The sequence below is a fragment of the Hypoxylon trugodes genome, assembly GCF_022578975.1.
Source record: "Hypoxylon trugodes strain CBS 135444 unplaced genomic scaffold F4822scaffold_9, whole genome shotgun sequence".
In the NCBI taxonomy this organism is placed as follows: domain Eukaryota; kingdom Fungi; phylum Ascomycota; class Sordariomycetes; order Xylariales; family Hypoxylaceae; genus Hypoxylon; species Hypoxylon trugodes.
Genome location: NW_026250024.1, coordinates 1,182,593 through 1,202,308, shown reverse-complemented (window position 1 = coordinate 1,202,308; position 19,716 = coordinate 1,182,593). Strand labels below are relative to the sequence as shown.

General features: G+C 46.9%; 6 protein-coding genes across 6 annotated transcripts; 4 read left to right on the top strand and 2 right to left on the bottom strand.

Annotated features, from left to right (window-relative positions):
- The first annotated feature begins 1,594 nt into the window (after positions 1 to 1,594).
- Positions 1,595 to 3,131, top strand: F4822DRAFT_371249 (RTA1-domain-containing protein). The gene is made up of 5 exons (XM_051456266.1): positions 1,595 to 2,118; positions 2,174 to 2,368; positions 2,423 to 2,757; positions 2,811 to 2,881; positions 2,942 to 3,131. The coding sequence occupies exons 1-5, from the start codon at positions 1,935 to 1,937 to the stop codon at positions 3,099 to 3,101; spliced, it is 945 nt and encodes a 314-aa protein (XP_051310485.1). The 5' UTR covers positions 1,595 to 1,934; the 3' UTR covers positions 3,102 to 3,131.
- Positions 3,132 to 6,395: 3,264 nt separating this feature from the next.
- Positions 6,396 to 8,703, top strand: F4822DRAFT_371199 (uncharacterized protein). Its single transcript, XM_051456265.1, has 3 exons — positions 6,396 to 7,033; positions 7,090 to 7,236; positions 7,289 to 8,703. The coding sequence occupies exons 1-3, from the start codon at positions 6,503 to 6,505 to the stop codon at positions 8,099 to 8,101; spliced, it is 1,491 nt and encodes a 496-aa protein (XP_051310484.1). The 5' UTR covers positions 6,396 to 6,502; the 3' UTR covers positions 8,102 to 8,703.
- A 333-nt stretch (positions 8,704 to 9,036) lies between these two features.
- Positions 9,037 to 10,607, top strand: F4822DRAFT_433249 (SCA7, zinc-binding domain-containing protein; the record flags this gene model as incomplete). The annotated part of the gene is made up of 5 exons (XM_051461802.1): positions 9,037 to 9,064; positions 9,164 to 9,301; positions 9,378 to 9,902; positions 9,968 to 10,144; positions 10,201 to 10,607. 5 exons carry the CDS (start codon positions 9,037 to 9,039, stop codon positions 10,605 to 10,607), a joined length of 1,275 nt encoding a protein of 424 aa, XP_051310483.1.
- A 1,206-nt stretch (positions 10,608 to 11,813) lies between these two features.
- Positions 11,814 to 15,389, top strand: F4822DRAFT_416036 (mitochondrial carrier domain-containing protein). The gene has a single exon (XM_051459300.1). The coding sequence runs from the start codon at positions 12,470 to 12,472 to the stop codon at positions 14,759 to 14,761; it is 2,292 nt and encodes a 763-aa protein (XP_051310482.1). The 5' UTR covers positions 11,814 to 12,469; the 3' UTR covers positions 14,762 to 15,389.
- Positions 15,384 to 16,725, bottom strand: F4822DRAFT_371065 (ENOS interacting protein). Its single transcript, XM_051456264.1, has 2 exons — positions 16,622 to 16,725; positions 15,384 to 16,544 (listed from the first exon to the last, which is right to left on the bottom strand). The coding sequence occupies exons 1-2, from the start codon at positions 16,629 to 16,631 to the stop codon at positions 15,469 to 15,471; spliced, it is 1,086 nt and encodes a 361-aa protein (XP_051310481.1). The 5' UTR covers positions 16,632 to 16,725; the 3' UTR covers positions 15,384 to 15,468.
- A 4-nt stretch (positions 16,726 to 16,729) lies between these two features.
- Positions 16,730 to 19,465, bottom strand: F4822DRAFT_416032 (uncharacterized protein). Its single transcript, XM_051459299.1, has 4 exons — positions 18,992 to 19,465; positions 18,337 to 18,930; positions 17,407 to 18,284; positions 16,730 to 17,351 (listed from the first exon to the last, which is right to left on the bottom strand). The coding sequence occupies exons 1-4, from the start codon at positions 19,098 to 19,100 to the stop codon at positions 16,812 to 16,814; spliced, it is 2,121 nt and encodes a 706-aa protein (XP_051310480.1). The 5' UTR covers positions 19,101 to 19,465; the 3' UTR covers positions 16,730 to 16,811.
- Positions 19,466 to 19,716: the final 251 nt, after the last annotated feature.

Here is a 19,716-nt window from a genome sequence, read left to right as displayed (position 1 = left end):
CCGTGCTCCCACCGACATCATTCGGAAGAGTCCACCGGTCTGGGATGAATTACCGCCAAGAATGGATATCCATCCGGCCTCCGTCCGTGACGTAGAGCTACCTATGAAGCGACCGTAAATATGGAAACGATGCCGGTCCAACAATCAGAAGAGACGGGATAACTACACCAGATAGTAAATTCTTCTATTGTTAGTAGTGATTCGCCCATTTCGTTACCAACAGATGAATTGCCAAGAATGGTTGTTACATAAAGGAAACTGTCGTACCTTGGTGCTGTCTTACTTGTTACACATGTCCGTGAGTGATCTACACGGGACCTATATATAGAAAACTCTCGGCACACGTTGATCGGGAATCAATTGAGAGCCTCACCGTTCGCTTCGCTAAAGTCCTAGGTGATTCTCATACATTGTATTGTTTCTTTGGTCATTTGGGATCCCCATTTGAGCGGAAACCAAATTTGACAGAATGCATTTGCATTCTCTTGAGTTCCCAACGACGGAATCCTAATGGCCATAATGAGACCATCTTGCGAATAATAACCAGGGATCACAATGACTCCTAACATACGTGCGAAATAACAACGTTGGTGATGTTAGGTTGGTATTGATGATTTATCTTCGTAGAGCTCAGACACAAGTTTCCTACACTCAATCAGCGACAGCTCGTAATACGTATAGGCTCAACATGATTGCTGCAATTTTTGCACTGTACTGTAAATGTAATTGACCTGATACCTGTATTTACTCAATTTCTCGCCTTTGAGCCTCTCAAAGAACTGAATTGAAACATGGCAAGTCTATCCTAGTATTGTTTCTAAACTGTTACCTGCCCCTTTTCTACCAGCTCTATCTCTAGCAAGTCACAAAGTCACAGTAACATGCTACAACATGCTACACCAAAGCAATACAGGGTCAAATACGTTACACAATAGTTGGTTTTGTAGTCATTTATTCTGAATCCTTCTAGAATAAAAATTAATTAGCAATACCTGAAATTGGACAATGCTTTCGCAATTAAAGTGGCTCAGCTTAAGCGATAAATGATAGGTAGTTTTGCACGTTGGGCTTTCGCGAGAATTAAAACCAAAAAAGCCTTACAAAGTGTTGGTGTTCCGAAGCCGTCTCTTACATACGAACTGCTCCGACTAATATTACCTAATCGAGCCAATGGCTTGCTTAATAAGGGGGGTCCGGTGCAACTCGAACCGATTAAACCCTTTCGGATGGTTCACCGGTCGGGCGAAATTTAAAAAACTTAACTCCTAATTCATACCTAAACTTCAGCTAACCCGCCTGCAACGTGCTCAGCCCCGACGAATCAAACTATCCGTAGCTCGTTACACGTAAGCATTTTTCTAATTAGAGGATTGGGGGGCTTGGTCTCTTTTATATCTTACAGATCTCACGAACAGGTTTGTAATTGGACGACTGTGGCTGAGCCTCGTTCTGTAATCTTCCCGCTCGCTCTCGGAGGTCAACAAAACCTTCCGACCCCGAGTCCGACTTGTGAATTCTTGAGGTCATCGCCTCCCCGAGAACCGCTAGTAGGATTCTCGATTATCCTTCCTAGCGTTATATGGCGTGTCGCACAACATTTCGTAGGACCGACACATACGGCAGTGGGACAATTCCATGCTTTAGCCAGCAGCAACACGATCTTGGCAGTCTGAAAAGTCCTACCGATCAATCGTGTAGATAGATCTTGGGTAGTTGTAATTCTATTAATCAGCGACGGGCAGATTCTATTTATTAGATACCCCCACGCCTCTTTTCTCTTCTAAGCCTGGTACAATACATGTCTTCAGAGTAAACCGTGATCTAGATTCACTCTATTCCCATTCCTATTTTCCTTTCTGTTTCCTTTTTCTGTTATTTCATTTGTTGAAACACATTCCATACCTAAGTAACGATTCCTAATCGAAACCGTCAACATGTCGAACGACAACAACAACGGCGGCGGCAACAGCGATGACTACTCATTTTACCCTTACGACCCGTCGATTGCGGTAGCCGGTCTGAGCTGTGGTCTGTTTGGTGCCGCCCTCCTTTGGTCCACCTTCATGACTATCAAGACCAGATCATGGATTTGGATTGTCCAGCTCGTCACTATCATCAGTATGTTCTAGTGCTAAACACATACCTTGTAGAGAATCTAACCAACCTATCACAGTGGAGCTCGTTGGATATGCTTCTCGAATTGCTTCTGCGAAAGATAATACCAATCTCACCTTATACGCGTTACAGTTCTGTCTGATTATCCTTGCCCCCATCATTATGGCCGGTGCCATCTATGTCGTCTTTGGCCGAATTGTCTTCCATGTCATTCCTGCCCAGGACAGAACTACCGGACTCCTTTGGATTCCTCGTACGTATTTCGATGTCTGAATATGTAGCTTGTAACTTGCTAACTGTCGTCAAGCCCGGTGGATCACTCCTATCTTCGTTACTTTCGATATCGTTTCGCTGATTGTCCAACTTATCGGTGCCGCCGTCGTGGCAGCTACCCGACCTACTGACGATAACGCAGCGAACAACTTGAACATGGGTAAGAATGTCGCACTTGCAGGTCTCGCCATTCAAATCGCCGCTTTCGGTCTCTTCTCGATCATCGCTGTTCGTTTCCACTTCATTTCGCAACGATTCGAGCACAGCCTCCAATCAAGGCTCGCTGTCGCCAAGGGGAGGGAAGCGGAGATCAACACTAAATGGAGATTCCTCCTATATGCTGTTAACATATCCTGCCTTTTCGTTTTGGTAAGTCATCGAGTTCTAGAAAGTAACATGACTGCTCTAACACTTTCCTCAAGATTCGATCGGTCTACCGTGTAGTCGAATTCGCCCAGGGCCCTCTAGGCGTCGTGACGCAAAAGGAGTTTTAGTAAGTGACCAAAGAAACTATCTGACACTTGTCCCTGTATTCTAACATACGATTCTCTAGCATGTATGTACTGGATGCCCTGCCGGTGTTCTTGGTTACCCTCGCCTTCTGTGTCATTTTCCCCGGTTCGTTCCTCCCGCACATGGGATTCAGGGTCCCTAAGAACCGAGGAGAGGAACTCGGGAGCGATGGGTCTACCCTTGAATTCCGAGAGATTTAGGAGTCAAAAGAGTGAGTTATGATAACTCGTTCTTGGTTGTATCGGCGGGTTTCTCTCGGATCAAGCGGATTTGGTGGTATTACATTTTGTATTTTTATTTGAAGGGAAAGTTCCAGGGGCTTTCAAGGTTATGAGATGAAAGGGGGTAAAAGTTTCTGGTGTTCGCAATAGACAGGAGCCGGAATTACGTGTTGTATTAGCTGAATAGACGGATATACCCAATACAGATTTCACTACAATGTACCACTTGGCTGTTGTCATTGATGTGAGGATTCAGATATAAGAAACACAAAATTCATGCTAACTCCCTGCCAAATCAACGGGATTAGCAGTATGGGGGGAAATAATCCACCAATAATAATGCGAGAGGCAACCAGTGGGTAGTGTATTCGTTCGACGTGACAGGATGTGATGTACTATCGTTTGAAGCTAAACGAGGCACTGTCACCCGCGTTTATTTTCCGATGTACGATACAGCACAGACGGGGGCAAGGAAGAGTTGTCACCCTTGAGCCACTCGATCTCTTCGGTCTGGATTGTCTTCGCCTTAATTTTATCACCGAACGATTGGATGATATTCAACAAGCTATGATGTGAATTAGTGACGATCCTCGCTGGGTGAATCCCTGTGAGTTTTTTTGACAGCTGCAGGAATGCTACCTACAGTGTTTATGATGTGTAGGAATACCTACGTGGCTTAATGCAGGCAAGTTTGACAGGCGAGATCAAACTCACCAGAGTAAAATAAAAGTGACACCGATGACATTTCTCGTCAGGGGTGAGCTGTCATGATGAAAATACATGTACTGTGGGAAATTTCGGATTCGGACAATTATTTGTTTGAAAAAATCTCCTTGTCACCCTGGGCCAGACCCAGAGGTTCAGGGTCTAACGATTGAAAAGGTGAGCACCCCTCTTCACGCCCTGCCAATATCCCAGGCAATACCGAAGCCAATTAAGCATCGTACATCTCGGACTTCATGAGAGGTACCTAACCTCCTTCTCCATCAGTACTAAGAGTCGATTTATTTTCTAGTTGGTGAGTTAAAATCTTCTATGTATCAGTAGTAATATCTGTAATATTCTCGTGGAATACGAAATGGGGTTTATGATAATTCCGGAAAGGCCCGAGGGGATAGAAGCACGATAAACAAGCCGAATGCCAACAAATGCTTAGCTGCCTAGCAGATTGGCTTATGAGGCTTGACTCGCTGCAGTGGTCTCGGGTAGGGGGTACTTTCGATGAGCCCCTCGACCCCTCGGCGTTACGTCACGCCGGAAAGTGGTATCCGGGTTCTCACAACGTAGTACCCGGTCTAGGAGCCCTGATGCCTCATAGCCCTGGTTGGGATATCTTATAGCGTGCTGCACATAAGTGTAAGGGGTAGTTGTTTGTATGTATGTTCATACGTATGGAGGAAAGCTTCTGCGAAGATGTGAAGACGTATGTACGTAAAATATCCATGTGATGTAAAAAAGAAAGAATGCCGAGTAGCAACTAGTGAAACCCAATCGGGGTTACTTTCATATAAAAAATAATCGAATATTTGCTTTTGGTGACGTATATGTAGGCAATCAACGAAGAACCTTGACTGACATATCAGCAAATACTACCCTAATACATCTAGTAGTTGCTTCCAATTGTTTATTCGGTACCTAAAGTTTAAAAGAGTTACAAAGATCGGATATGGGGATTAATATTCCTGCATAAGTACCTTGATAGTCGGATGTAGGATGTATGCGGCTAGAGGTATGGTGTGCCTTCTATTGCTTGTGGAATGCATGTAGAAGGAGCATGTACCTACCTGTTTTAGAGAAAGGTCGTCCATTGCGACCCAACCATAAGCTTTGATAGACAAACTCGCCTAATAATTCTCGCCTCATCCGTCGTAAGTACCTTCGTACCAGACCGAACGAACCCACTAAACCATCTTCAAACCAGACGGACCAACCCTGGAATTTCCGACCAAACCTTCCCAGGATGCTCCGCCAACCTTGCAGCTTCTTGATCCACGGTAAACCCTGGTCCCTGTCTATCCCCCCCACATCAGACGGACGATTGGGTCTGAAGGGAAAGCGGGGAAGTTCCTATTTGGTGGCACTAATTTTTTTACGTCTCTTTCGAGTTTCAAACAGCTTGAGTTTCCGAGGGAAAGAGCGAAAAAAACATATGCTATTGTGGGAAAGAAAGAGAAACTACCCATGTATTGCATTACTAATAGCAAGTGTGGATAATGTTTTTCTTTTCTTTTCCACCTGCACGGTAGGAAAGTCAAGAAGCTAATGTACCTAAGTCACCTTGAAGGATTGTGATTAACCAACCAGTCTCGCATCGAAAACGAGAACAAGACGGGCATACAGTATATCTATTCCCGAATACCGTGAACCTGCATCGTCGTGGCCACCCACCAGGTTCTCTGAGAGTCTCCCTCGGGGTTAGGTATTCATCGTTTCTTCGCCCTGTCGTTTATGCCGTGGCATCAAACCTGTCTTGATTTATATGAAAATAAATTTCCGATATCTTAACCAAAGACGAAGACGATATAAGAAAAATAAAATTTAAAACATAATCCTTTTTGAGACTTCGGTTTTTTATTGGTAGCTTATCCTTTCAGTTACATTGGACGTTGTTCGAAAGCCGAGGGGCTCGCCGTTGATTATCGATCTTGAAGACACGTGCGGCGTAACCATCCGGACTCGGTGCAGCACATGCAGAGAAACCCTTCGGAGGCTCTGGGGAACAAAATTCGAAGGGAGCCCGGAGCGGCGTTGGGCTCGTCTTTTATAGAAGACGGGAGAGAAAAGGGCGGTCGAAGAAAACTAGGGCCGCTAGTCCTCTCATAATCATGATCCTTCTTATTCCCCACGACCTTGACGAACTGCTTTCCCTTTTCGACACCCGACTGCGCAAATACTGACCAACGACAACCGCCACTCACCGAAAAGTACAGCACTTGATACGCACGACTAAAATCAAATACACACTTTTGATTTGTTCGTACAGCTTGCCTATCCTGGCGTCCTTGCACAATGGTTTATTGTGGAAAGGCTTCCCAGGGATGCCAGAACTGTCGAACCCGACGTATAAAGGTGCGTATAGGCTCACGGCCTCCTCTTGACCGACACCACTGCACACCCTTTGTTCCCTGTTTTTCCCATGCAGGTGCAGCTGAGATGGAGATATGATACGTATCTTGGTGGCAGCAAGTTCGGTATGCCACGAGGTTTTACTGCATGGCTTGCATTCGCCTCCCTCTACGTATCCGATCTGCTGGGACTCTAAGAGATGGCGGGATCCATAATTAACCATGAAGCTTTAGTGCGATAAAAAGCGGCCGGAATGCTCCCAGTGCATTCGCGTGGGCAAAAAATGTCCGGGATACCGAGACCAATTATCTCTCATGTTTCGAGATGAGAGTAGCAAGGTTATACAAAAAGCACACGCTCAATGGGGCTCTTCCGGCTCACCTACTGACCCGAGCGGAGGCCCGGCTTCGGCATCAACTTCGGCCTCGGCTGCTTCAATATGGACAAACGAGTCGCCAGGCGCGTCTTCGGATAGTCAAACTGCGAGTTCTCCTATAACGCCGCGCGAGGTTGCTCCGACCAGGATAGCCAAGAAAGTGGATATGAATATGGAACAACGTGGATTACAATTCTACATAAATCGCTATCTCATGAATCATCCGGATTCCCCAAAGACGCGCGATCAAGTGGCTGCTTACTTTTCGAGCGCCGATGCGGCCCAGAACGTCATGATAGCTGTAGGTCTTGCAGGGATGTCAAACCTGCTGGGGAACAAAGACATGAACCTGGTTGCACGTTCTAAATATGTTGCAGCTTTGAAGCAGACTGGGCAATTGATCGCTAATAACGATCCTGCTGGTCTTGTAGCCCGTATTCGGAGCGTCGTATCGCTTGCTTTATTCGAGGTAAAATTATGCCCCGAAACATATATGCGTCGGGACGAGCCACTCACTATGTATAGGTCGTCCAAGGTAGAGGACCTAAAGTAACCGTGGGTTCAGCTAATACGCATATTAATGGCGCAGTGGCTGTACTACGATCCGTGCTGCCACTTCCGCAGGCCCCTAATAGGGGCGCGCACGGTGTGTTGCAATTATTATTTTCAATGGTATTGTGTCATTATATCCCCCTCATTTTAGTCCGGCCACTGACAAGATCAGTTTATCCCCTATCAAATGACAGATACACCCCTTCCGGCCGGATTCTTCGAGACTCTTAAATTTTGCAAGCAGTTGATGCAGGGTGTTCTCGAGGTTTGTTCTGTTGATTTAGCGCTTGCAATTGCCCGATATCTCCAACTGTCGGCGACAGCTGAACATACGGTACTTACCGACGGGCGTCCCACTACGGATGGTCTGATACAACAATTTGTTGTATTGGAGAATGCTTTTGATCGCTTAGAAGGTCGGCTATTAGAAGCATTCCCCTTCACGCAGAATCAAGGGGAATACCCACCAGAAGCGGTTTTCCGCGGAAAGTGGCATAAATACAACGGGGTTTGGAGTGGTCGAATATGGAATCATTACCGATGGGCTCGGATCCTCACAAACCAAAAGCTTGTCAAGCTTTTCGCCGATTGCCCCATTTCAAGCAACAAGACCGTGCCCGTGGCTCAGAGAACAAAATGCTACGCTACCATCGAACGGCTAGCCGAGGACATCCTTATAAGCACACCATCACATTGGCATCATCCAATGCTAGATCCCGAGACTACTCGAGCGTTTGAGCCGGGTGGATTTGGTAATTCTGGAGCCGTAGGGCTTCCTAGCCACCTGTGGCATCTCTGTACTGCAGGATGTGCACCCAACGTACCCCCGGAGTTTTGGGATTGGGCTTACAATGTGCTGCAAGTAATCTGGAGGCAGATGGGCATGCAACATGCTCTAGCATTGTCCGAAGTCATGGTTGAGCAACGAAATAAATTGACCAGGGAGACTATCCAGACAGAGTTAAAGATCGAAGACGAGGATTAGGGTGAACAAAAGCATACGAATTGAACATTTTAGAATACTGATACCAGGCAGTATATATGGGAAGGCGTTCGCAGGCGTGGCCGGACCGGGAACCACTGGTTTGAGTGATACATTATGGGCATATTTCAAGGTTAGGTATATAAGGGAATTGCATTTTCAGGTTATTGGTGAGACCAAAGTTCAAAACACAAGGACTTATTTCGATCTATATGATACAGGCCACGGTGTACCTATATTTGAAAGGAATTCTCGGGGACAATAGCCCAGTTGAAGCCCGGAGTTGGTCAATAAATCATACTAGCCAAAAATCCACGCCTGAAAATATTGCGATATAGATGATGGTCTTTATTTAAACTCCACCGTCGCGGTATTGGAGGTGTAAGTTGAATTGCATTGTTTTAGTCATGATAAGGGATCATATAAATGGACGAAATTCTCGGAATTCGGCTTAAGGGAATTTCGTTAGCTCATATGATCCATATATTTCATATTGATAAGTGATTTGAAAGAACAATCTGTTTTCGTCAAGACATGGATTTCTTTACTCTGACGACTCTAAATATATCTGGGCAATCTTAGAACCAGTAGATAAATTTAGATGGTACAGAAAGACAAATGTGGAGATCCTTTGGACACGCTAGAAGATAACCTTAAGCATCCTACGGCTTTTGTTCGGTTAAAATAGATAAGAGCGATAAGATCATTAAAAACTGGAGCAGAGAGGAGAGAGTGACGCTAGGATTATCTTAGTCATAATTTCGGCGCGAGCTTCGTTCAAGGCTTCTTTAATCAATCTACCACCATCATTATCTAACTTTCAACCATCAACAAGTCAACAACCAACGAATTTCCATCGCCGATTTCACCTATCTTATGCTTACGAAGCCTCTTACGACGCTATTAAATGTGACCAGACTCCCTGGAAGCCTATCAGGATGGCGACCGGGGGAGAGGGCCGAAAAGGTATGTGGTGCCTATCAATCATTTAATTATTATAGTGACATATTGTCGCATCGCAAACGACGCGCCGTGCTAACGACGAATGATTGCCCCACACTTTAGGTCCCGACGATGAAGGCACAATCAACGTCGCTTCCAAGAAGATCGTGAAAGACAGACCAAACGGCGTAATTAAATTAAAGAAGGCCCCTCCGAAGTTAGTGAAGTTTGGTAATTGGAGAGATGGAAGTGTTGTAGATGGTAAGTTTTGTTCTATATTATCTTACATTATACCCTTGTAAGACCTACGGTTACTAAGTCATTGTTTACTTTATAGACGACAAAAAACCTAAAGCTTCCGAAAGTCCTTCCAACATCATCGGCGCATTGTCTCCTGGACCTGTCGTGAACCAATTAGACGAGAGCTCCCGTGAGACCTTTGCGACCGGACGACCCCTCGAAGACCATCTAAACCTTCAACAATGCAAGCATTGTAAGAAAGGAATTATCAAGACAGCTGCTAAAGAACATATTGCGCAATGTCTACGTATAAAGAAAGAGAAGGCGCAACGCAAGAAGGAGGCGAGGGAAGCCCGAGAACGAGCAAAAGAACAGGCTCGAGAGGAAGAAGCTCGTAAAGCTGACGAAGACGGAGACGCCAAGATGAACGACGATAGTGACGACGACGACGATGGCTCTCAGAAGAAAGGCACAGCTGGAAAGGCTTCTAAGAAGGTCGGCGGCAAGAAGCCGGATGGAGAACCGAAGGGTAAGAAACGTAAGGCGGACGGGGACGCCGAGAAGGGCCCCAAGAGTAAGAAGAAGAAAGAGGAACCAAAGCCTAAAGTCCCTAAACCCAAAGGTATTTCCTAACCACTCACTGCCTTGCCGGTCTGAAATCGTGTTCATCGTGTCTAACTGATCTAGGCCCCGTTGATGTCGAGAAGCAATGTGGTGTCATTCTACCTAATGGACAACCTTGTGCACGGTCTTTAACTTGCAAAAGCCATAGTATGGGTGCAAAGCGAGCCGTCGCCGGTAGATCACTCCCTTACGATATGCTTCTTGCCGCGTATCAAAAAAAGAACCAGGCTAAACAGCAGAGTAAGAAATAGTCCCATTTGTCTGGGATTTTGATCGTAGTAACTAATATTCAATAGAGGCTGCTCTTGACGCAAATGCTCCTCTCGAGGACGACGACGACGCTAATGCCGGTCCCGTCGACTCTGATGAGGAGACTGCAGCGGTCATGGGCGCACTAGCTCGATGGAATCCGCAACCGGTTCTGCCCCAGCCTATCTTTGCGCCTATCAAAAGGACTTACCAACTTGCTCGTCTTCACGAGCAGCTACAGACAGCAACCAATGGTGGGCGAACCAACATTTTTAAAGTGGTTGGGTTTGGTGCGCAGAAGCTCCCCGATAACCATACCGACATCAGTATGGATCTAGACGATGCACCTGGGGAACCGGACCTGGGAATGATGGGTGGAATGGGCCCAAGAAGATCCTCGAGTTTTAGTATGCAAGCCAACTCACGGCGGCCGTCTGTAGTCAGCCGGGGATAAAACTATGAGGTCTTACACGACAAGCCGCACGGACGTAGTGAGGGTCCATTTTGGCCATCTAATTCTAGGGGAGCAAGCAGCGGCCTATCTCGTTTTCCAGTTATTTCTGGCAACAATTATTAGGGCAGAGTCAACCATCACTCTAGCCATTCCATCAGTAACATCTGACGAGGTCCTCTCTTCTCGATAACGACGTCCCAATTGGGGTTGGGTAATTGTATGCATTGGAGTGGATCAGTCATTATCATTGTTAGGCGCTTATCGGGGGGGATACCAATTCAAGACGATTGATTTTGGCGTTTGGAGTGTGTTGCAAGGCGTGCAACTTGGAACTTGGGGGGCGTTAGGCAAGCTTTGCCGGGTCAGCAGGTATCCATGAATTATGTGATTCGCTACCCGGTTGGGTCAGCATTGATTTCCCGCGTTATGATAGGTCGTAACCTCAGACCCAAACTATTCATGTGTACTATACTCATCGATATTGATCGATTGGAGGATGCGAATGATTTCAGAATTAGAAGCCATCGTCTCCCTCGTCAATGCTAGCTGCGGTTAGGCTAGGGTAAAGGAGCTCCCACGCTGCACACGTGTCGGTGCCCGAAGTGGCGGTATATGTAGGAAGGCATAAAACCCAACCTAACAGCTGCATATAAGAAAAAGTGAAGCGGATACTTGGAGGTTGTACACGTGTAAACTCGCCAATCTCTTCGGGATCCTGATCCAAGTTTCCTATAGGCCAATTTGAATTCGGGAAACCTATTGTGGAAACATCCTAATCTATCATGTTATTTTTACGATGCGAGAATTGTATGAGATATTACGGATATAAGCTGCCGGAAAGGCTAAACGTGAGGGATTGGCGATGGGTCTTTTAGAGGGATCGCCAGCATGGAAGTGTTCCGTTACCTGGTTAGTTGAAGATGAACAATGGAGAAAGAAGCCAAGGTCCAAGACCCAGAGACCCAAAGACCAAGGGGTAGAAGAAAATAGTAGAAAAGGGGGCGGGGTACATGATTACTTGGGTACTTTGTTTATTGGAGTTTCCCCATATTGAAAAGGATAGAATGACATGGAGTTCTCTGTGACATCAAGTATACATTAATATAGACGTACATATAACATGTACATATGTACATAATTAGTATAAACAGATTATGACGTAGTTACGAAACTTTGCGACATTTCTCCCCCCTACACTAGAAACTTTGTATCGCAAGCCTCGATCGGTAACTCTTCTATTCGTTCGTCCTACAAACAACATCACACACACACACACACACACACACACACACACACATACACACGACTTAGATACCTAACACACAAAACACATGCCTTTCGGCATTGTGCGACTTAGTTGATCCAATGGCGGACAAACAGCTATCATTACGGTAGAAATACATTCAATATATACAACCATATACAACATGGTGGGCTCATCCTCTTCCCCCTTAGTCGTGATCTACCAATCCTCCCTCATCAACCAACTTCTTGGCATAGTAGGGTCGCAAAAGCAAGCACACGCAGACCTACATAGCTAGCTAGACACATATACGCGCATACACTTAGATACCTTGAATACCTACCTGCACTTTTATACACACATATACACTTATACAACTACTACCACACAAGGCTCCCCAAGGTCCCATTGTCCCATTGACGATCCGGTTGGCGTAATCAAAACAAGTTGGGATCTTCTACATTTCTCCCTCACATCACCTTCTAGACTCTCTCCGACCCCCAAATCGGAACTTTCTCCTCGTCCGATATAAACCATCTCACCCTACCACTCAGCGTTGGGCTGGGGAACTGAGGAAGAAAAAAAAGAGATATATAGGCCCAACCAATCCCAACGAACCATGCCCTCATCAGGCCTCACCAATAACGGGAGCATATTACCACAGACGGCGACGGCGGCAGCAGCAGCAATAGCAGGCTCAAAGGCAGTAGACAAGATCCTCCCAGCCTTGCACCACGCCGTCTCAGGCTCCGTCGGCACCCTCATATCGACATGCGCTCTGTATCCACTATCGCTAGTGATCACCCGCCTGCAAGCGCAAAGGCAGCTTCATCGCGAGGGAAAGCTTCACAACAACAATCTCAACACTCGCAGTCGCAGCGGCACTACCACCCCAAATCCCAACCCCAATCCCGGTCCCAGTCCCGGTCCCAGTCCCGACGAGAAGGCGGAGGGAGCAGAAGCAAGACCGGAAGCGCAAGCGGCGAACGACACCGATCCCGAGGCAGCACCGGGACAAGCTACACCTACAGCTACAGCTACACCGACTCGACCGTCACCAACACAGCCAAGCCCACAGGCACGGGAACAGGACCCTACGACCTACGCAGGCGGCCTCGGCGAAGCTTTTTCCAAGACCTGGAGCTCCGGTGGCGGGCCGAAAGCGTTTTATACTGGCCTGGGTCACGATGCAGCCAAATCTGTCTTGGACTCTTTCCTCTTCTTTCTCTTCTATGAGTATTTCCGCAGTGCCAGACTCTCGGCGAGGAGGAATCGGTATAGTAGGAGAGGTGCGTCATGGGAGAAGTCGATGGGGTTAGGGATGTTGGAGGAATTGGCTGTTGGTGTGGTTGCGAATGCTTGTTCGAGGCTTTTTACTACGCCGATTGCGAATGTGGTTACGAGACAACAGACGGCATCACTGGTCGATGGAGAGGGGAGGAAGGAAGTTAGTGTGCAGGAGATTATCGAGAGCATTCGTCGTGAGGAGGGACTTACTGGGCTTTGGTCGGGGTATTCGGCGAGTTTGATCTTGACATTGAACCCTGGTATCACATTCTTGCTTAATGAAGTCCTCAAACGCCGTACTCTTTCTGCGAAACGATACGAAAACCCTGGGTTCGGTGCTACGTTCTTGCTTGCTGCTGTTAGTAAAGCTGTTGCTAGTGCGATTACGTACCCCTTCCAGGTGGCCAAGACGAGGATGCAGACTGGTGTCCCGGTTGCTGCTGAAGGTCCTAAGGAGAGAGCGGCTTCTACTTCTGCTCCGGCATCTGCTGCAGCCGAAGAAGCTAGGCAACCAGAGGCGCCAAAGGAAGAGGCCGAAGCACCTAAAGAAGATCAAGCTTCCGCAGAAGCGCAGGCTTCTGAAGGAGCCGAGACTGTTAAAGAGGAAGGACAAACACCTGCCAACGGAGAAGCAGCCGCGCCAGCAGAGGGTGAGACCCCAGCTGAGGCAACAGCAGCACCAGCGGATGAGTCCATTGCCCCCGACGAAATCCCACGAACACCAACCCCCAAGCCCGCTGAGATGCCCCGGAAACCAGTCATGATACACAACGTAGCGCCACCTGAATTTGGTGTCGATCCCAGCCTCGGAGAGGAAGCATTACGTGCGGTTAGCAACTTCGGTAAACGCAGCGTATTCGGAACCATTGCGCAGATTGCACGAACTGAGGGTATTGGATCCCTGTACGATGGTATTCAAGGCGAATTAATTAAGAGTTTCTTGGGTCATGGTACTACGATGCTAGCGAAGAATGTTGTGCATCATCTGTTGTTTCGCTTGTACTTCATCGTTGCGGGTGTGCTCGTCGAATTGCGCAATCGCAAATTCAAGGCCAGCACAGGGTTGAACAAGGCTAGGGAGAATGTGAAAGAAGGTACAAGAGGAATTTTCGGCGTCGGGAAAGGGGCGGTGGAATCAATTACGCCGTTACCGAAGGCGCTGCCGCCACCATCGTCATCACCAGCGCCACTCCCCGCTCCAACTCCTACTCCAGTTCCTACTTCTGCCCCTACTTCAACTCCGGATGTACCAAGCCAAGCCCTAGTCCCTACTGCTCCCCCAGGTTCTGCTCCAATCCCCCCTCCTTCCCCTAGCCCAAGGCCTCACCCGCAACCGCCACGTCAACCACTACCTCCATCACCACCCCCATCGCCTCCTCCACAACCGCAACTCCGCGCTCTGCGCTACCGCATCGACAATGGCTATCGCTATGAGCAACCTACCTCCTCGCCTCCATCTTTTGCCAATGGAGCTCCCATCGGCAATTACCACTACGGTAGTGATGCACAGGGCCGTCCGTATACTGCAGCTAACCGCCCCTCGCGTGCGAGAAAGGTGGATGATTTCGTGATTAATATTGTTGCGAATATGATTGAGAAGGCGCAGAGGGAGATCAAGAATTGAGATCTTCAAGCGTATGAGACTTGGAGTGATTGAAGTGGCTCAGTTGATGAGCTGACTATTACAAAAGAAAAACGAAAGGGGGAGACTACGAGAAAAGATCTGTTGCTTTAGTATGTGTGAGTGAGCAAGCGAGCGTTGTTTTACCTTTCTCATTTCCTATTTTTACTATTTTTTAATACGTAGAAGAAGCAAAAAAGGGGGTTGAATTTTCATTTTCATTTCTAGCTGAGACTGATTATTTCTTACCAATTTTCCTAATTCTCTTTTCTTGTATTGGATTGGATCGGATTCATTTCATTTGCGCGGAGCACCGGATATGGGCATCTTGTTGTACACCTCAAAGTTGTAATTTGTAATCTACATGCATGGATGGGATTTGGAGTTGGCGTCTTTGAATATCGGAGATGTTGTTGTCGTTGTTGTATGAGAAGACGAGAACTTTCATATCATGTACGTGGGTTATGAGCATCAACTACAGAAAGGCCAGCATCGCATAACAGAGCATAGCATAGCATAGGGTTGGGTATGGCAGGTTAAGGGATAATGCATATACTTGGTTTGGTGGGAACAGCATCGTTACGGCGCTGTTGCTGCCACTAATTTCTTTCTTACCTCTCATTTTTATTGCCTGCTTGGTGATTAATTCTATTGCGTGTGACTGTGACTACAATATCGATATGGTATAGTATAAGGAGTAACCAGTAAGTCTAGCATTGAAACGCTACCCCAGACTTCTGTACTGTATTCGCACCTCCAGCCGAGAATCCTGTGCCTTCACTCCTCAACTCGACCAGTCCAGGCCGTATTTTCTCCTTATCCTTTTTCTTGCTCTTCTCGCCGTTACTTTTCTTCTTATCCGTAAGATCCTCCTCGCAGACATAACATCGTAATTTCGCAGCCTCGCTTGCTGGCGCATGTGGATCGTGCCGCGGCCGCATAAACCTATCCACGCAATTCCGACATAATACATGTCCACACGGCTTCGCCAGCATCGCTTTCGACGCATTATTCAGTCCCTTTTTACACGAAGGACATACGCGTATACGTTTCTTCCTGCCTCCCTCTCCCGTCTTCTCATCCTCTTCTTCCTCGGTAAAGTTCACTGCGACCAGGGTATGTAAGGAATACGTATGCGCGTTATCCTCCCTGGACGCCGGACACATCGGCGTGCTTTTCGTCTTCTTAACCACTTCATGTAGCGTATCCTTCGTATTCGACGACGGCGTAATCGAGGGTGTCCAGAACGAAGGGAGTGCCGGCTTCGCCGCTTTCTCGTCTTCGATTGCTTTCCGGGCTTTCGCCCTATCCTCCTTAGCTATCCTTGCCAATTCCTCTTCGTCGATTTCGAATTTGCGTTTTTTTGCCCCATTCGCTTCCGTTGCACCCCCCTCCCGATCTTCCCCAGCCTTCGCCTTCGCACCACCACTCTTCCCATCTAACCCAATCTGCGTCATCTCAAACTCCCTAACCGCCCTCTCCCGTTCCTCCTCCTCCCTCCTAGCTCTCTCCTCCAGCTCTTCCTTTTCCCTTTCCCCTTGCACAACTTCCAACCGTTTAATCTCCTTCTTCTGCGCAAGTATATTCGCCAGCGCACACTCGCGACAGAATAAATCCCCGTGACTCGCACATGCTACGGGATCGCGTGCAACCTCTAGACACAGACCGCAGGACGCAAAGGGGAGGAAACTTTCGCGGGAAAGCCTGGCGGAGGTCTCGCTCCATGCTCGGCGTGCTACGTCGCGCTCGTGCGAGGTGAATACTGCGCGGGAGGTGTTGCGTTTACCTGGGGGAGGTTGGTGTTAGCTATGGCTGAGCTTTAGGGGTTGGCACGTCGGGAATTTCTTGGGGAGGGGGCCTTACTGTGAGACATCTTAAAGATGGAAGTTAGAGGTATTTATCGCGTATATCCTCCCATTTATTAGGTGTTTAATTTATAATTGTTGATTAATAGAGGAAGGCAATGAAGGGTTGAATGTTAAAATGGGTGATGCAATTGTATGTAGATATGCTTATCTCGATAAGCAATCCCTGTATAGTACTATACTTCTTCTTACATATGTATGTTCCTAAAAGAATCGTCTAATCCAAATCGGGTTGGCGGATTAACCACCGGCGCTAAAACACGGCTGTCAATCGCGCTATCACGTGATGGTGACCCCTCTCTGTATATCTCAACGCTGACTTGAATTTCTTCTCTGCACTCTTCACATCTCCTTGTTAATTCGATAACTTTCTCCACCATCTCCTCTTCGCACGGTTTTACTTCCGCCCGTACCTCTAGAAGGTTACCTGTATTTTCGTCTTTTACCTCGACCATAACCTGCTGTACTTTGGAAATCCACTGGTGTAGTATAAAATTGGGACCGACGTTCATTTCATGTGCGAAATCATGAGCATCAAGCACCCGAAGGCAGCCGTCTCCACCACGGCTGATGAATGCATAGCGGAATCGCGCGAGTTCTGGCTCTTGGATGATGATAACTGTCCATTCATCCGATGAAATAGGATGGAAAGGATCGCTTGCAAAACTTCCGAATAACACCCTATTAAAGAACATGCCTCGCGGTATAGGGTGAACTTCAAACGCCTCCTAGATCCAAGTCAGATATCAAACCTAGGTCATTTTTGGCCGTAGATTAACGTACCCTCGGATTCCTTGTAGAAAGCATTAAAGGAATACGAGGTACAAGTTCCATCTCAAGATCGGCATTACTCGCGTCATCTAGAGTCATGCCAGGTAGTTGTTGCAGAAAACGGGTAACAAAGCCGAAAAGTTGAGCCACGCCCAGATGCGCTTCACGAAGTTCCAGGTTGAGTAATCGTACATACAATTCTGACGTCCATCTCTCCCCCCTGTCTGTCGATCTCAGCAAAGCGTTATAGAGTGCCTCGATATCGCAACCGTCAATATCTTTCGGATCTTCTTCGACTAGTTCTGGGCTCACAGAAGAGTACATCCATATTAGCTGACTAACAGGTATAGTGTGTTGGATATGGCTCAGAGACGCCGTATCCGATCTAATTTCGTCGAAAGCCTCGAGATATAAACGAGAATCGTGCAAGACCCCTATATTCCCACTCTTTACTAGCTCTTTCAATTCTGCAGTTGGGAGAAGAGGGTTATTCCAGGCGTAGAGAGTAGCTACACGCTTACCGTCTAGGATCTGGCGTAAGTCTTCTATATTGATCTTCTGGTTAAACGAGATGTCGAGAAAATCAAAGGTGCCCCCAGAGAATAGACTCATGTGTCCCTCGTCTTGGCCAGCTTCGATTAAATCCATTAGCTCGATAACTTGCTCACCGGTCATCGAGACGAACGGTTTTAGGTCCATTTTCGGGTGCCTTCTTAGGGCTAGGCTGAGAATTTTTATACCAGAGACATGATCGGTGACATAATGGGGATTATCGTACAGAAAAGTTCTAAAAGCGGTTCCGGGTAGATGTTGGATTTTTGATCCTAGTTCTTCGACGCTCGTCTCTTGCAGAAGGTCCTCAACGCGGGCGTGATATGCATACCTAGCTGCTGTGCGTAGTATCAGTGAGAGGAAAAAGGACAGGGGTGAGTTCAAACATACCGTCTTTCTTTTGCAGCACTTTAGCAGCGAGCAAGCTCGATTGTGTTTCATTTCGACCTATGCCCCGTTGGTGCGGGCCCCGACGGGACTTAAATCGATCGATTCTTGCTCCTACTAATTGATCTTGCCACAGCTCGTTGAGGACATCGGCATCGATGAGACGAGCCTCGCTTAAGGCGTTGAATAGCGCTCGGTGTCTCTCGTGCCAGTTATCCTGATGATACAGTCTTATATACTCACTACTGGAGAGTGGTACCATGACCTGTGACATGTCCCTACGAGTTGTGGTTGGCTTGAGCTGTACGAAACAGTGACTGACTTCATATTTCGTGATATCAAAAACAGACATTCCTTCCTCGTCAGATTCAATATCGAAGACCGAGTTCCAAGGCAAAAGCGACGTCTTACTGCTACTGCCGGATGATAAAACCGCATCGATAAGGCATGTGGCCAGGAAGGGGAACATGGGTTGGTTCCAGTAGGTATTCTCAGATTTCCACTGTTCCTCCGTCAGAGTCCTGGCATAGGCTAGTTCGTACTCGAGTCGAGGTCGATTCTTTTCTGATTGAAGAAACGCTATTATACTGACAGCGACTGCAAACCTGATTAGTGTTGAGAAAAAGGAGAAGTCATATGGTAAATTATATTGTCTTACTGCCGACGGTACTCGCGCTGAATAGCGTATCGAAATGTAGGCAAGCCAGGCTACGGTACCGCTGACCATTGATTTTCGCGATGATGAAAATCCAGTGACCCTTCGCCATACTGATATATCTGTTAAACCACCCTATCTTTGTTAATATTGAGGAACTAGGTGTATTGATATGTGGTTTGTTGAATCATGATATGTTAATCTTGAAGAGTAGCCCTTGGTAGTGCGGGGCAAGAGAATGCCTATGACTTTACTTTTTAAGCATGTGTCTATTGAAAGAAAGTATGATCATGACCGTACGTTTCGATCCTGCCTTCATATCATTGAGCCCTACATACATGTATGTAGCAGCTACACAAATATGCACCTAAATTATAGTTGAAGTTAAAAGGTCGTGCATATTTTAAAGAATATCTCATTTTCATATATTATACATCTTACCATACATTATTTAAAAATGAAAGTGCTATATGAATCATACTGTTTTCTCAATGGCATCGCCAGTATAATACCTAGGTACCCAGGGCGCCAACAATCCAGTGGTCTTTTATAGTGGACGCTGTACCTAGGTACCTGTCTACTTTAGGTACATTCGGTAGGGTGATGGATGCAATTTTCCGAACCAATAGGATCGTCCCGTTCCTGCAGGTGTGAAGGATTACTGCTAAGGGGGTACCTGTATTTCTATATTACCACGGCAAGTTTAGGTGCCTTTTCTTTTTTAAATT